General features: G+C 43.0%; 1 protein-coding gene across 7 annotated transcripts in view; it reads right to left on the reverse strand.

Moving 5' to 3' along the window:
* The window catches only part of ryr1b (ryanodine receptor 1b (skeletal)), a 66978-nt gene that overhangs the window by 28027 nt on the left and 22762 nt on the right, over positions 1-16189 (reverse strand). For all 7 annotated transcript variants that reach the window (XM_037125133.1, XM_037125102.1, XM_037125144.1 and 4 more), the window contains 45 exons: positions 15688-15823; positions 15490-15585; positions 15165-15283; positions 14749-14882; positions 14426-14667; positions 14139-14331; positions 13160-13376; positions 12959-13063; positions 12757-12860; positions 12557-12640; positions 12313-12472; positions 11975-12122; positions 11636-11841; positions 11190-11364; positions 10874-11082; positions 10440-10786; positions 9969-10101; positions 9604-9764; positions 8800-8962; positions 8595-8681; positions 7877-8103; positions 7177-7621; positions 6525-7082; positions 6219-6419; positions 5900-6005; positions 5667-5810; positions 5236-5509; positions 4863-4980; positions 4621-4753; positions 4304-4398; positions 4053-4188; positions 3785-3968; positions 3451-3562; positions 3208-3328; positions 2955-3124; positions 2573-2793; positions 2188-2278; positions 1920-2060; positions 1650-1813; positions 1304-1382; positions 1018-1107; positions 648-791; positions 441-518; positions 260-335; positions 26-149 (listed from right to left, as the gene is read on the reverse strand). In XM_037125133.1, the coding sequence (XP_036981028.1) occupies positions 26-149; positions 260-335; positions 441-518; positions 648-791; positions 1018-1107; positions 1304-1382; positions 1650-1813; positions 1920-2060; positions 2188-2278; positions 2573-2793; positions 2955-3124; positions 3208-3328; positions 3451-3562; positions 3785-3968; positions 4053-4188; positions 4304-4398; positions 4621-4753; positions 4863-4980; positions 5236-5509; positions 5667-5810; positions 5900-6005; positions 6219-6419; positions 6525-7082; positions 7177-7621; positions 7877-8103; positions 8595-8681; positions 8800-8962; positions 9604-9764; positions 9969-10101; positions 10440-10786; positions 10874-11082; positions 11190-11364; positions 11636-11841; positions 11975-12122; positions 12313-12472; positions 12557-12640; positions 12757-12860; positions 12959-13063; positions 13160-13376; positions 14139-14331; positions 14426-14667; positions 14749-14882; positions 15165-15283; positions 15490-15585; positions 15688-15823 (7451 nt within the window). The remainder of the gene's footprint in view (positions 1-25; positions 150-259; positions 336-440; positions 519-647; positions 792-1017; positions 1108-1303; positions 1383-1649; positions 1814-1919; positions 2061-2187; positions 2279-2572; positions 2794-2954; positions 3125-3207; positions 3329-3450; positions 3563-3784; positions 3969-4052; positions 4189-4303; positions 4399-4620; positions 4754-4862; positions 4981-5235; positions 5510-5666; positions 5811-5899; positions 6006-6218; positions 6420-6524; positions 7083-7176; positions 7622-7876; positions 8104-8594; positions 8682-8799; positions 8963-9603; positions 9765-9968; positions 10102-10439; positions 10787-10873; positions 11083-11189; positions 11365-11635; positions 11842-11974; positions 12123-12312; positions 12473-12556; positions 12641-12756; positions 12861-12958; positions 13064-13159; positions 13377-14138; positions 14332-14425; positions 14668-14748; positions 14883-15164; positions 15284-15489; positions 15586-15687; positions 15824-16189) is intronic.

The following is a 16189-nucleotide window of genomic DNA, read 5'->3' on the forward strand; positions in this document are numbered from 1 at the left end:
GAAACGATCAGAATACTCTGTTTACCTTGTCACAGCATATCCATTGAGCTGGAGGAACTTCAGGAGGTCCTGGGCCTTCTCCCTGTCCCTGGCTTTCTCCTTAGCCGTCAGGGTGTCATAAGGCACAAGCAGAGGATGGGTGCCGCCACCTAAAAGAAGCAATAATTAAAAACGTTTTTGACCCAACAGACTGCAAACAAGCCACCACTAGAAATAAAAATCTCAGCTAAGGATATGTACAAAACAGAGCTGCTCTTACCTTTGGACTGTAGCTCCAACTTCTTTTTCCGGCCCCACGTGTTGTGATAGTTCTCAGCCAGCTGCTCAGCCATAGACTGCACGGAGAGAGGAAACAAATAAATTGAACAGTTGGGCTCCTGACAAACGTCTAACCAAAATATGAGACCTATTCTTGCAAACACTGAAGGAAAAATACATACCTGCAGTTCTCTGGACAAAGCCATTCCTCCGATGTCTATTGGCTGAGGGTTGTAGCCGTGACTGGGATCATAAGTAGCCTGAAGACAAATAAGATGAGATGAGATGACACAAGATGAGCATTTATTGATCCCAAAAGAAAAACACTCGAGTGTCCGGGCTTCACATAAACAGAATTCTGAGTTTACTTTTCTTCCTCCCTCTCGTACCTGAGCAGTTTGGGAGATCTTGCGCGTGGTGGTGGCCTTCTTCTCGACATCTCCCTCCCCATCCCTGGCTTTCTCCAAGGTCCACTCCCAGGCCAGCATGGCTTTGATGGATTCTTTGATGGGCCAACGATAAATCTCCTTGTCCTGAAAATCAGAGACAAGGAGGTTTAAAAATTAACTGGGTGTCTATTAACAATAATATACAAATAACTGTGAAGATCTAAAAAAAAACATGGAATGGGGGATTAAGTGTTCCTGGCTCAGCAATATTAGTTTTACATTTTGGCTAATAAATAAGCTTCAGTTTCAGTTTTGTACCTGTGTGCACATTGTCATGCTTCTGACCACACAGGAGGTTATGAGTCATTACCTTTTCAGAGAATGTTTTGTATGGCCGGAGCATTGGGTGAGTCTTTGCATTCTCATCCAACACCTCTCCATAGGTCCAGTTGTTCTGAATCTAAGAAAATAGAATGAACCATTGACATAATTAACATTACAACATACCAACCATTTCAAAAAACAAATCTGGACTTAATATATTATATATATATATATATATATATATATATATATACACATATATATATATATATATATATATATATATATATATATATATATATATATATATATATATGTGTGTGTTGATTTACCTTTTCAAAGGCCCATTTATCATGAGTGTGCTCTGCGTACTTGTTGATGAAAGCATCCAGCCTCTCTGGGATGATTGTGCTGTGAATAGATCAACTCACATTTTATACTGCATAGGGTATAAAAATCATTCACCTTTACATAAATTAATGACTTTATTAGCTTTTAATAACCCAAAAACTGCAAATGAAATGTATCTGTCAATGTGTGGCATTGTTATTTTTAAAGCATAATTTTGCATTAAAAGGCATACAACAAGTATCTAAACTACATCATAATGTGATTTTAGTCTATTTTCTATAGACCATGGTGAACTATTTTTATACCGCCTTGTATTTTCCTGCTCACTTGGTGGTCTCGACTGGTTTAGGATCAAAGTTGCCTTCTGCATCCACAGAGGCCTTTTTCTCTGTGTTAGAGGAGTAGCTGGCATCCACGTAGTCAGGTGGGATGGCTCCTGCTATAGCACAGAGGCACGGCATGGCGATCTTGAAGAGCTCTGCATCAAATTTCTAGAGTTCGGATGACATCAGAGAAGTCAATGACGTATATATTTCAACCCTCTGTAATTGTACAGAATAACAAGCGTGGAGGGACAGCAGGAGATTCCTCTCTTACCTTGTGCGCCAAAGATTCAAAGATTCCCCAAAAGAGTTTACGAGAAAGATGTAGCTCCTCCTCTGAGGTCACCCCAAAATTAGCCCAGCCGTTAGGCAAGCAGTAGTACTTCCAACAGCGCTCATAGTGATTAGTCAACAGCTGAAACAATTGAATCACAAAGGGAAACACAATTGGGTTAGGATTAGTGCTATATGTAGAAATGATACATTTTTGTTTATTCATTAAATTCTCCTCTAGTCAATATAATAAGAAATCCAATAAAAACCTTAAGAGGCATCTTTGCATATTCGTTGAGGATGGGCACATCAAATACCAGCCGCCTGAGCAGATGCTGCAGCATTGAGGGTCGAAGGTATCTGTGAATGTCATCAAAATGCTTCATTAGGAGTGCAAATGTTCAAAATGTGATATTGCTTTATGTATTTTCAGGGTCCAGTTACATAGAACACAGTGTTGCAAACTGGCTGTCTGTGTTCATACATCTGTGTATTCTCACGTTAACTATTTTTAAGACAGATATCAAGAGCCTTCAAGGGTAAATAAAGGTTTAATTGATAACATTTAAAAATGTTAAAATACTATCATTATCTTTCGAATGCCCAATTGTCATTATTTTCTTTCTAAATAGAGAAACTGGGACGAAAACTGACTTGCAGAGCGACATGAGGCACTCCTCAATGACGTCCCTCTGAGCCTTGGTAAGGGCTCGGCCACGGGACAAACGATAGATGGTGTGAAGCATGGAGTCGATCATGATGGCCCGGTGGTCCGTCCCAGCATAAAGTGGGGCACACTTGGTGAGCAGAGGCAGAACAGCCGAACAGAGGTAGCGGTTAAGTGCCAAGGCCATTTCAGTTGTACTGAAAGCCACCTTTAATGGGAAGAGGGAGACAGAAAAATTAGTTGCATTCAGTTCAATACTCAGACACACAGATAGCTAGTGAGTCACATCAACATAGACATTTCTGGAGTTGACAGAAGAAAAAACAGATCTTGCCGTCTGATTTCTCCCATGTGTCTTTTCCTACTCACCGTGTCCAGTGAGGCTGCAGCTCTCATGTCAGGCAAAAAGCCAACCTCCAGCACATGAAGCAAGAAGTCCTGGTTGTCAATACCATACACTCTGTCAAGGAACAGCACCATGGATGCCTTGTGGTCTGGCACAAAACTGGCTGACATCTTAGGCTCAATAATCTGACCATCTGTGGTGAAGACGGAAAACATTACATATGCAGGAAAATGCCCAAATATTGTATATTTACAAAGTGTGTCCATATAATCTGACCTTTGCCATAAGCAGGAATCTGCACAGGCAAGCTGATGACCCCTACCAGGTCCTCTATGGGCACCAGAGACCTGAGGATGGCTCTGATTCTTAGAGCCTCTCCCTTGCCGGCTTGAATCAGCTATGGATAAGGACAGTTAGGAAATACTGTGAGAGACTAATCACTGCTCTGCAACCACATACTGAGCCACTGTGCCTGGAGGCTTATATGAAACTGATGGTGTGAAAATCTGTCCCACTCACATGCATCTCAGGGGCGCAGCGACCGAGCAAATCAATGAGGGCTGAGTAGAATGACATAATGGCATTTCCCAGATGTACACGGTTCTCCTCATGCTGTTCCTCACCGCCAAACCTGCCAATCAAGAGAACAGTTTTTGTTTCACAGCTGTTCGTGCCTGTCTCAGCATAGCTTTAAACTAAACTAGACAATACACAAAAATGTCTGTTACTTAGTCAGTCCAGATTGCTACTTGTAGAGTCAAACTACGCAGCTTGATCAAAGTTTGTAGATATGAACTGAGAGGTCAATAAGTCTGGATGCATCAAGTATCATATCTGCTGTGCTACCACTTACATGAAGCGTCTGTCTTTTTTGACAGTGGGTCCATCCCTTGCTGGATCCTCTGAGATTTTGATGGCGTCCTCCATGGCAGCCAGCAGACCGTTACCACCCTCTCCTCTCAGGGCTGGGCCGAAGCACTCCGGCCGACGGATGAGCAGACGCACCACAACATTGGCGTTCTCCTCTACGCTCTCTCCTGTGAGGAGCAGGTGTGCAAATGTTAGTGACAGTTACTTAAAACTCTAAACCACACATCTAATCATTATGCGAGGGTGCTGACCATTAACAAAGACAGCAAAGCGAAGGAAATCCAGGTATCTCTCTCCTCCACAGGGGTTCCAGCCGATGTCAGGGTAGCCCTTAGAAAGGAGCATTGGACACATCTGCAGCCCGCAGCCTGCTAAGTATGTCACCACCTATATCACCACACGTGTGAACGAATCAAGAAGGTTATAACATAACAAGTCCAGTGTACCCTTTCAAGTGTTGTCCTTTCTTGTAATTTTTTTTTTTTTTGTAATTTTTGCAAACCATTTCCAGGTCCTGCTCTTGTAGAGCCAAAGCCAGCTCATTGTTGTCAATGCAAGAAGCCGCAGCCACATCCAGAGGAGTGGATCCACGCATGCCTGCAAGTTTTAAAATAAACACAGTGAGCCTATATGTATCATCACCGCCTAATATACAGCCTCATCATTCTATATTTTTCTAAGGGAATGGGTTTAGTAAGTTTACAGAAAATATCTGATGACAGAGACAGGTTAGAGTCTGATCTCTCTATCACCTTTTTAAAATAAGAACTGAAAAGGTTGTCCTATCTACAGTACAGCAAACAGGTGGCTGATACTGACCCAAGCCGATGCCACTGTTCTGTAGCAGGTAGCTCAAATGGTCAAACATGGAGCGCTGGTTCTGTCGGCTGATACGACAGAAGTAACACAGGAAACGACAGCAGTTGGTCACCATCTGGGGGAATCGAATCTCCTGAAGAGAAAAAGTAAAAAGATAACTTCTGTCTACTGTCGGCTGTGTGTGTACAGCAATGCTGCACACTCCAACAATGAAGTTATCATCAAAGTATCTTCACAGCTACCTTTGAGTCTCCTCCTCCGCCCAACACATTGACCATCACCTCCATGACAGTCTCATGCATACCAAGAGCTCTCATCAGATTGGGGTGTTGGTAGAACACCTTGTTGTTCATGATGTTCCTGAAAAGTAAAACATTCATATTTCTTTACTCACTTAATTTGAACTGGAAATTCCTAAGACGCATTGGATATTAGTTAGAGATTAGAGATTTTAGGGCCGGAGGAAAACCCACAGAACCTGAACCATTTACCAAAAATAGAGAACTGATTAAAAATATGAAATAAAATATCAAAATATTTAAATCAATATCACATGTCCCACCTTTGTCACCACTACAGATGCACATTAAGTAAATATCATCACCCCACACTGACCCGATGCTCTGGATCATGAGACGCTCCTCCTCTGGGCCCATCTGAACAATAAGCAGTGAACGAATCTGTCCCAAACACTCCAGCAGGTCCATGGTGTCTTGAACAGACACAGCATTGATGGCGTAGGCTTTCGGAAGTGCTCGGATCAGCTCGCCGAGGTTGTCATACTGTCTGTGGAGCAGGCTGAACATGAGACGCACCAGCTCAGGGTTCTGAATGAACGACTCCTGGGCCCAGTGGATCATAGTGTGGGAGATCAGTTCCTGGAGGGTGCCTTGTTGAAGCAGATACAGAGAGGTACAGTATGACTGCTGTATGATATCATGTGTTAGATCAGATTTATAAAGGCCGATTTTACTGCTGTTGGACAAAAGTGGACAATCAACCAAGTGCTGCAAATATTTAAGGAGTGACTTCGCTGTTACTCATACTTGGTTTTGGTTCTTCCTCAACCTCTGGCTTCTCCTCCTCCTCCTTCTTGCGCAAGTTCTTGACCTTGTCGACCAAACTGAGGAGTCTGCCCCTCAGTGAGGTGTCCACCTCTTCCTCCTCTGCCTCTTCCTCAATATGTATACCTATGTGAAATATGAACTGAGCATTAAGACCCAGAAATACTTGCCATAAAAACTAATTCACACCTGCAGAGCACCCAAAATCTTCTCACCACAGTGGAGCAGGAGGTTATTGTGGAAATCTGCTAGAGTGTCCCGCACCTCCTCAGGCACCGGACAGTCATCATCACATTGCTTGAAGTTGGTCAGTAAAAGGACCTTAAAGAAGAACGCAGTAATGATAAACCCAATTAACATATTTTGTTAACATACAATGCGTGTTCCTTTGCTGTTCTTGTGTTCTCCATGTTACATGTGACATAATATCTGTTGCTTTGCCTCTGAATTTCAGATCACACATTCAGAAGTAATGACTCACTAGAGAAATATTATCAAAATCCAATTTTAATTCAAACCGTTAATAATCACTACCTGGTCCTGTGGTGGTGAACGGAACTCGCGTGTCCTTCGTGCAGTCTCAGCAGCTGACATGGTGAAGGCCCTCATTAACAGGTTGTAACGGACACGTTGGTTGCTCTGAATACCGTTGACAAACTCGTCTGAATAGGCCACAATGGCTTCCACTCTGTGTCGCAGCTCGCAGTCACAGAAGTACTGCAGAAGTGTGCACATCTGAGAGAAGTACATAAGATATGATTAAGAGTTCAAGATGTATTATTTATATTACACTCCCATCTACAGCCTGAGCAGCTGACAATGTTTAAATATCTGACTCACCTGCAGTTTGACAGACTCTGGTAACTTCATCTGTAGTAATCCCTCTTCCGGACCCTCCTCCTCATCTTTCACTTCTGCCTCCACCGCCTCTTCCTCTTTCTCCTCCTCTGCCTTCTCTCCATCCACTTTTCCTCCTTTAGTCTCTCCCTCTTCCTGCTTTTCCTCCTCGTCTCCCTCCTCCTTAGGCTCAGCGTCTTCCTCCTTCTCCTCTTTTTCTATATTTTTCAGCTCCTCCTCCTCCTCCTCGTCACCGACCCCTTCATCCTCAAGCTCAGACCCCTCTTCCTCCTTTGCTTCCTCACTTTCTCCTTCAGCAGCTCCGCCATCCTCAGCTTTCTCCTCCTCCTCTTCCTTTCCGCTGAAAACATTTGGATCTATCATCTTGAGGATGTGTTTGGAGTCCTCATCATTAAAAATGCCAATGATGAGCAGCGTACTGATGAGTTTCAGGATTGGAACAAAGTGGAACTCCACACTGCCTCCTACTGGATCCCGCATAGCCTGACTACCATCCAGCACAGCCTCTGTTAACATGCTAATCGCCCTGGTCTTCAGCTCCTGAGGAGAGAAATTGATACATGATAAAAAATAAGCAAACGGACACTAAAATGTCATAATTGTTTTCCAATTCAACTTGTCTCTTGTCTCTTACCTGCAGGGGGAAAATAGGACTAAGGGTGTATAGATCAGGGTCTGTGCCGACAAAGTTGATGGATGAGAAATGCAGCTTGGGCCGTAAGCAGGTGGTGAGGCCAACACCGGGGAGAGAATGTGCCTTGACCTCATCTGGATAGAGGTGGATGCTAAGGGTCTCCTCAGTCATGGGGACGATAAACTCCCTGTTGGTACCCAGACGTGCCCGTTTGGCAGATTCCAGGTGAATGCTGATGAGCAAGTCGTAGTAGCCGCTGCGGAGAGGTCCAGGAAGGTAGGTGTTCTCGATGGCGTAGAAAAGCTGGGATTCATCCACATGGCTGCACAGGGCATGAGCCACACGATTATTGCCAAGTGCACACACAGCACAGTAGAGCATGAGTGTGTGGTAGTGGAATTTCATCAGATCCAGGCGCTCCGACAGCTCCAAGACATCAATACACCTGGGAAACAAAGACAGACTCAAAGATCAAAACTGATCAGCTAACACAGGTGACCAATTATCACAATTTTGTAAAAATGCATTATGTTGTAGTGATGGATCTTCCTACATTTTGCAAAGCAAATTCCTAATTTTAATTGCATTTCAGTTTCGGGTTGCTAGCGTGCAAATTATTCGCCAAACTGAATCATTTGCAATGCACTGTAGGAAAATGCTGGTAACTTGCAATCAGCCTGCTGTGGCTACTGCCTCTGACCTGTTCTCCTCTGGGATGTGCAGAGCCATCATGGTGAGAGGCTCAGTACACTCCAGCATCCAGCCCAAACGCTCATTCACTTTTCCCACCTCTGGGTTGAGGAAGTGATTGGGCATACGACTCCAGATAACCGGGGTCAGCATCTGTACATCCAGCCTGGGAGGGCACTGAGGGACGGGGTTCATGCGCTCACTGCGGAACATGGCTGCCGAGATGGGCATGATGTTCTGAGAGGGAGACAGAGCAAAAGGAGATGAGGTAAAGAAAATCACAAAAGGACAAAAAACAAGACAACAAGAAGACATTTAAGGTGCTGATACCAGAATAATACAGCAGATGTTCAGCTCAGCATTTAGTAGAATTTAGTGATGAATAAAAATGTTAGATTTTAGTTTAACTTTTCTCTTTGTGTCTATGGACTATTTATCTCTCCCTTGAAATCTTATATCAATGCTAATTAATCACTGTTATCCTAGAAACCCATGGTTCCTAATGTAAGAGACAGCCGAGGTCGAGGGTTGGCTGACATGCATTGGCCCATTGAGACAAACCACCAACGTGAGTTTGGGGATATGATGTTGATCTGAGTCGGCTATGAGAGGAGGAAGGCATGAAGAATTTTTTAACCAAGGTTGTTGGAGAATCTCAATCAAGAAGGAAACAACTGCTTCCAGAGAAAGATTTTTACTGTAGTATGTTCGCAAAAGCAGCTTCTGACCTTGAGCTTGCCCAGCTCCAGCTGCACCATGTTCTGATTGGAGGGTTGAACAAAGACAGCAGGAAACAGCTTGGTGTTGGGCTCCACCTGAAATGAAACACCTTGATTTTACAGCTCTGCAGTGCTTCATACTTTACCTGAGGTTGAGTCCTAAAAAACACTGATACAAATACACACATAACCTATAATGTGTCACTTCTCCTACCTGGTAGAAGGTGTTAATCTCCTTTCCATTTGCTGTAAAAGTCATGAGACCTGTTGCCAAGTCGACCAAGCAGCCAACCACCATGTCCTCCTGGCTGAAGCGGGTCTGCTGATTGCTGACTAGGTCGCCTCCCCACACCATGTAACAGTTACTATGTTTCATACTGCAGGAAAAAAAGCAAATGCACTGCAAGGTTATAACTCATCTTTTTCTGTACTGAAGTTGAAACACTACACAGTAGATCCAAAGTGCCTTATAGGGCAGAGAGTATTTAACAAGACAAATGCTGCTAGATGTCCTAATTTCCTGCAACATGATGTCTAAATTTCCCTCAGGATAAACAAAGTATTGATCTATTTCTATCCAAATGGGAAGAAAATGGAAAACAACTCACACAAACAAGGAGACGCTTCTAACAAAGTTAACTTTCTCTGATTAAGGATTTGATGTCCTGCGGGTAGTTTTAGTCATCCGTTTTAATAGCTATTTACCTTTAAAGCTTAGTAAAACATTTAAATGGGGAAAAGGGGGACCACATGTTGAACTTTGGGGGATACCACAGAAAATAAAAGCTAGTATAAAGTTCTTTTTTGCTTCACTACCTCTATTACTTAGTTAAGGGGTTAAATTAGATAAAGAGACCCTCTCATCTTCATGACAACTACCATCAAGGTGCCATTGACACTGTTAGCTAGAATTAGAATTAAGAAGATTAAATAGATAATAAATACATAGTTTTACCACTTAGAAGTACAGGCATTGCTCTTTTGAATAAAATACCATTGAAAGGTGGTAGAGACTAACCTGTCATGTATGTTGCCTTTGTCATCTCCAACAGTAACAGTGACACAGCGCACCTTGGAGAGGTCAAAGCTTGGATCATACTGGTGGTAGTCAGGGGTGACCCAGCCGATCCACACACCAGAGGGCTCCTGCCCAGCAAAGATCCTCACAGAATAGTAATACTGAAAATAAAAAGAGAAAATGAGACTATTACAAGGAGACATCTGAGTGAGATATCTAGAAAGAGGAATACTGGATTATAAACAGATACTCTAATAACTTTAGTAGTATGAAACAACATGCCAGCCTGATCTCTGGACTTTGCACTAATTAGAAGGATAGTTTTGACATCTAAGTTTTGCATTAGCAGAGGATGAATAGCTCACAGTGGTGGTATTCGTGATGATCTCAGGGTCATCTCTGTCATCAGGAACAACATCTTCCATCAAACGGGGCACCGTTGGAGGAGGAGGAGGAGCAAGAGGTGTCATTGCGGCCTTCTTGGCCTTAGAGAAGAATCTATTGTGCACAGAAGATAACATCACATAACAAAACTTAACAGAAACCACAAACAAAACAAAGGGGCAAAAGTCTAACTGTTGATGGATGGAAGAGTCACATGATGCTGTTTAAAACACAGTTTGTAATTCGACAGCAAGCTTTAAATTGACACTCCCTGCAGGCTGAAAAGTAATCACAACTGAAACAAATTGAGCAACTCCACAGAGTCTCAATTAGTGTGGATGCTCTTCACTGACCCATGTTTTGTTTTACAGAGAGCACAGATGATTTCTTTACATAATAATCTGCACTTTTTATTCCAGGCGGCTTGTTCCTCCACAAACGGCAACACTTACCCTTTTTTCTTCCCCTTTTCTGACATTGTGTCCTTCTCATTTTCCACAGAGATCTCCTTAGGTACAGATGGTTCCTTCTTGTCCTCCTCTTGCTCCTTGCGGCTGGCAGACTTTTTCAAAACTTCAAACTCTGAGTCGGGCTCTACCACTACCACTTCCTCCTCGGGTATGGTGAGGGCACGGGTGAGAGGGGTGGTGCCTGCTGGGATCTTGAAAGTCTCATGGAACTGCACAGGCATGCTCAGTCTGAGGAACAGCATATCAGTATTGGCGTTCTGCGAGCCAAAGGTCTTATGGGTCAGCTTCAGACAGGGGGCGCTGTCCACAGTCCCATCCACACGGGAGACCTGGGATACAACATGTTTAAAGATAAATAAATGATCCACTTTCAGAGTTCTCTCTTCATTAAACATTTACTGTCACTACTGAATTACCTCAATGTGATTGTGCTCGGCTGGTACAGGCACAAACTGGGGCAAACTTTTACTGAACCACATGGTAATGTCTCGCTTCATATTGATGGCAAAAGGTTCAAATCCTTCCTGCAGGCCACAGATGGCAAAGTAGCGCAGGCTGCTGACATTCTGACCAAGATTAATTCTTCCAACCTGAGACAGTCCAAGGGCACACACTGGGATAAAACCTGAGGGATGACAAACAAGGAAAGTAATACACAGTTTTATGTCAAGAGGTTATTCACTTATGTTACTGCAAATCAATCAATAAGGTAACATTAATATTAACTCTTACCTTCCCCAATTTCAATGTCTTTGAAAGCCATCTCTGAGCCCGAGTCACTGATCAACATTTCTCCGTTGAGTGTGAACATGATGTTCATCTCAGTCAGATCAATCATACAACCAACTACATCACCAGACTGCCACTGACGACCGAAGGGTTCATTGCCGATATGCCATCTTTGAGCCTGGAAAGGATGAAATCAATTAATCATCTTTGGAATACAACTTCATATTTATACTCAAAAAACTAAAATAAAAGACATCAGTGCTGGTGATGGAGTGGTTTCACTGGCCTGGATTCATTTCACAGCTGTTTACAATCACAGAGTTTTGGGAAAGTTTTGGAATAAAATCCACACAGCTTATTAGACAGTGATAAACATTTGCCCAGTCGTAGCTTTATCAAATCGGACTGACACTGGTTTAACTAAGGTGAATCTAAAGATGCGGACTGACCTTGTTGCCATTAAAGACGTAGGCCAATTCATCTGCTCCCAGTTCAGTGTCAGAGCGGACACAGGGACGTGCCCAGCCCACTCTCATCTCCCCCGTGGTAACTGCCTCAAACTCAAAGTACCACTTCCCTTGGGTGACAACGTACGACTTCTCTGCCCTGAAGATTCGCACCTTGTCCCCACGAGTGTTCTCAAGGCCATGGCCAGCTGAAGGGAAAGATGGAAAAGATGACAGATAAGATTAAGAAAGTTGGAAATATTGGAGATGGCTGGGGTGAAAGAATTTAGAATTTGCATGGTACTCTACATTCAGTTATCATCATGAGGTAAGCTGACTTACTGCTCTCCTGATCTGGAGGCTCAATGTTGTAGCCATAGCCAATGAGGGTGCGGACAGCGTTGTTAACACTGTCTCGGTTTGTTTTCTTAGTTCTCTCATCCAGCAGGTTATAAGGTACCAGACGAGGGTTTCGCTTGTTTAAGATGTCCTGGGAAGCATAAAAGAACACAAACTGATATATCATTTCAGAATACAATATACAAAACTTTTTGAACAGCTGATTTATGAGCAGTGGAATGGCAGCATGGCTTAAGGTCGACTAGATTTGACTGGAGGACTTACTAAATAAAAGTAAATAAATAAAGGATTTATTTAAAGTTAAAAAAAAGGAAGCTTACCTGCACAATACTGTAGGTCCATCCTTGCCGTACCCGGTCCCTTGCCCAAACATTATGCCCATTTTCTGCCAGTTTTTCTACAAGCTGGTTCTGGTTTGGTGTCAGTTTTACATGCGTGAGGTCAAGGGGGGCAGGCTTGTATCCATTGGTCATCACATAGCTAGAGGCAGACAAATTTATATTCAGATATAAAGATTATGCAGAGAGTTAGCTTATACAGACAGAAATATCTTTGCTGTCATACGTCTTGGGCAGCTTGATCTTCTTGAGATTCTCCTCTGCTTTCTCATCACCCATACCAACGTGGCAACCCAGAGCCAGGAGAGTCCTGTGCGATAATGAAAGGATGCAGGCATCAGCAATTGTGTTCAAGGACATGCAACTGCTCCTTTGACCTTCACACTCCTCAACCTGTAACCTCTACAGGAAAACTCAGTAACTCACTTTAGAGTCTCGCCGGACATCTGCAGATTGTAGTTCCTCTCTGGTTCAGGGAGACTCTGGAAGTCTACCAGACAAGGATGGAGTTTCTTGTTGTCGTCCCTGAACTGTGTAGGAAGACAACTGTAGGTTACACACCAATTAATATCATCTAAATCGGAGGTTGTCAAATAAATATTTTCTTCTGTATCTTTTCCACACTCACAGTCCCATAGGTCCAGCCCTGCTCAATACGGGTGACAGCCCAGAGCTCATGAATGTTCTCTGCCAGCTTCTCTCGGATACGCTCCAAGTGGGGCGGCAAAACAATCTATATAGAAAGGAAAGACAGCAAACAGAAAGAATCTAATATAACAGATCTTTTAATGACTGGATCCAAGTTTGATTTTTGGTTTTGGGCTTTCACCTGAACAGTGTCCACAGGGCAGGGGGTGAACGAGGTATGTGTGAGGGACTGGGTGGGACCAAGCAGATTGCGCACACCACTGAAGTCATGCTTGTACTCCTTAATGGGTTCAATACGCATCCTCTCCCTTGGCAGCAGAGCCTCATAGCATGGGGCATAGCCAGGCGGGGGCATGAACTTGAAGTCTCCATGACGGCCACCAAGGAGGAACCGTGCCCTGAGGTGACAGGAACAGAATAAATCCAAGTTTGTATCTATTTGACAAAGACATCTTTATACACTAGTTGAGTCCTTTGTGGCAACACTGCCTTGATCTTTATAAGACTCATAATAAAGAAAACATTGATTTAATTTCTGTGCCAGTTCCTGAGGCTGTGTTTCCGCTCCTGCTCTCATCAGTCAATTCACCACTAATCCCATCTCAGTACTGTGAGGAATCATTACACACAGCAGCTATAAAATCTTTATAGGGGGCAGAACACAGTCAGTGTTGGAAAGACCATGTAAGCAAAGGGAGATAATTGTAAGGACTTTACAGAATAACAATTGAAAGCATTACAAGTCATGCAAAATACAAGACTGTTCGGCGCTTAATAAATCACCTGAAATATTCTTCCAGTTCATTATTTCGATAGTCATTGTGTATTACTATTCACTAATCACTACTCAAAAATAGTTAGGATATTGAGATACGTGTGCATCTGTATGGATACGCAATCAAAGTCAGTGTGGGGACCAAACATATACACAGAATAAACAATCAGGTATAAAATAGCCCAGTATCCCTTACTTATTTTGAGTAGTGTACATATGTAAAATGACATCACTTCAAAAGCCAGTGACCTCCTAAGAAACTGTTAAATCCCTCTGCAAGCAAATGCACTACATTAATATTTGTTCCATTTATTTATTGTTAATTAAGGAAGTGAGCATGCACAAAGATAAAATGCATTAACACAGCAGTTTATTTTATACTCACTTGACTCCAGCAGAGAAGCTGATGACGGGGAAAAAGAGGCCGTCAACATTGAAGTTTTCAAACATGCCCTGAACTGGGTGGCCGTTGATACGGAAGGAGATACTGGGCACGCTCAGATCCAGACAGCAACTGACGACGTCGTCTGCAGCCAGGGTGTGTGCGCTGGGCGAGGCCACCTGGCGGGGTACGGTACCTGAGTGGCAGAGCAGGGTGTGTGGAAGTCGCATAACAATGCATACAGCATCACGGAAAATAGTATATTAAATAATGTATGGGAGCCACCATACCTGACCACAGATGCAGTCCATCATAGCCATAGGAGTAGAGGTCATCACCCACACCATTGCCTCCCCAGCCTTCTCCTCCTCCAGGGTAGGGGCTGTAGCCCTCGGTCATAGCCCATCCCACACGCAGGTGGGTAGCCTGTGCTGTCACAAAGGGTTCTACGTAGTCCACCATCATCTCATAGTACCACTTCTTATACTGTGTGGATCCCTCACATGTACCCAGGAAGATGTTGGGTCTTACACTGAGAGAAAAGAGAAAAGAAAGTTAAGAGAGCAGATAAAGCCCTGATAACCAAGCAGCAACTTAACAGCGACTCACATACCTGGTGACATAATTTACAATGTTGGTCTGCAGTAAGAGGTCGCGACCAGGTAGTAGGTTTTCAGTGATGAGGTTCTGGTTGGACCTCACAGCTACACCATTACACACACAAAGAGAGCGCAAGACATCCAGGACCTAGTGGAGGCAGACAATACTATCATCTCTTTGTCTAAATGTGGCAGAGCAGGGCAGACAATTTACACTTTCAATCCACTAACTACAGTTTCTATTAGAATTGCAAAACCAGGAAATGTTTTTTTATCAGCCAAATGCGATTACGAGGTTGCAATAACATTCCAAATCACCGCCTACAATAGTGTCTGGCAAAGCAGACAACACTGCCAGCTGGAGTCAATCAATTTGCAACTGGCTAATGTTACTCATCCACCAATTTCCTGGCAGTGAGAAAAGACAAACCTTGTGGTTCCTTCCATGCTTGTCCAGGAGAGAGATGATGGATTTTATGTGGTTCTCCTGGATGATGTTCAGAACCTCAGGGCTTTCAATTAGCACACAATACAGCACCTCGAGAATACCTAAATATATAAAGAAAATATGATAAGATTCAAGAAAAATTAAGGCATATCAGTTAAGAAATCAAATGGTTCAAACTACAACTACATAAAACACTTTTTTAATCAAAGTGCAAAGGAGATTTCTATTAAAAACAAATCCAACTCTTGAGAAAAAAAAACTCGACTGTGCAGGATGTATCAGTGAATAAGTGAGAATAATGTGATACCTGAAGAAGCCTCCAGACGGTCCAACTTGCTGACCAGCCAGTCCAGGTTGTCACAGAACAAAGCGCAATTAGAGCGATTGCCCCTGATTAGAGAAGCTGTTCAATAGTAACACAGATAGATAAATAATGTTATTTTATTCAGTTCAGACAGCATTTAATATGTACTTTGTGTTTCCATAGCATATGTGATTCTTCTACCCAGCAGCTCATATAGGAGGTTGACAATTTCCTTCCATGACTCTGCAGCTTCTTCCCCGGCAAACTCAGAAAAGTGGGCAGCGGTGTTGTACACATTCAGGCGGTCGATACACTCCAGCACGATAGTGATCATTCCCTAAGAACGGAAACAGAAATGTAAAGGTGGATACTTTGGTTAAGGTTTGAGTTACTGGATAAGGTTTGAGCTTCGGTGTGAAAGTTAGGGTACTGTGGTACAGGGCCAAGTAAACCTACAGGGAATACATTTAAGCTATCATAAATGTCCTGATAAAGTGCAAGTTTATGTTTTATATGTGTGTCATGTCGCAGAAACAAAATCAGATGTTTAAAAAAACCTACAAGAGGTCATAAAAGTCGTCAATGATGTCAACAGTGCAAGTTCCCCTTTGCATAGCAAATGTATTTTAGTAATAATCCCAGTCAGTAAAAATCGATAGATATGGATAGTGAGGGTGGGTGAGGCTGTGCAGGCAGCATGTAG

Source organism: Acanthopagrus latus, chromosome 2 (assembly GCF_904848185.1).
Source record: "Acanthopagrus latus isolate v.2019 chromosome 2, fAcaLat1.1, whole genome shotgun sequence".
NCBI classification, from domain to species: Eukaryota; Metazoa; Chordata; class Actinopteri; order Spariformes; family Sparidae; genus Acanthopagrus; species Acanthopagrus latus.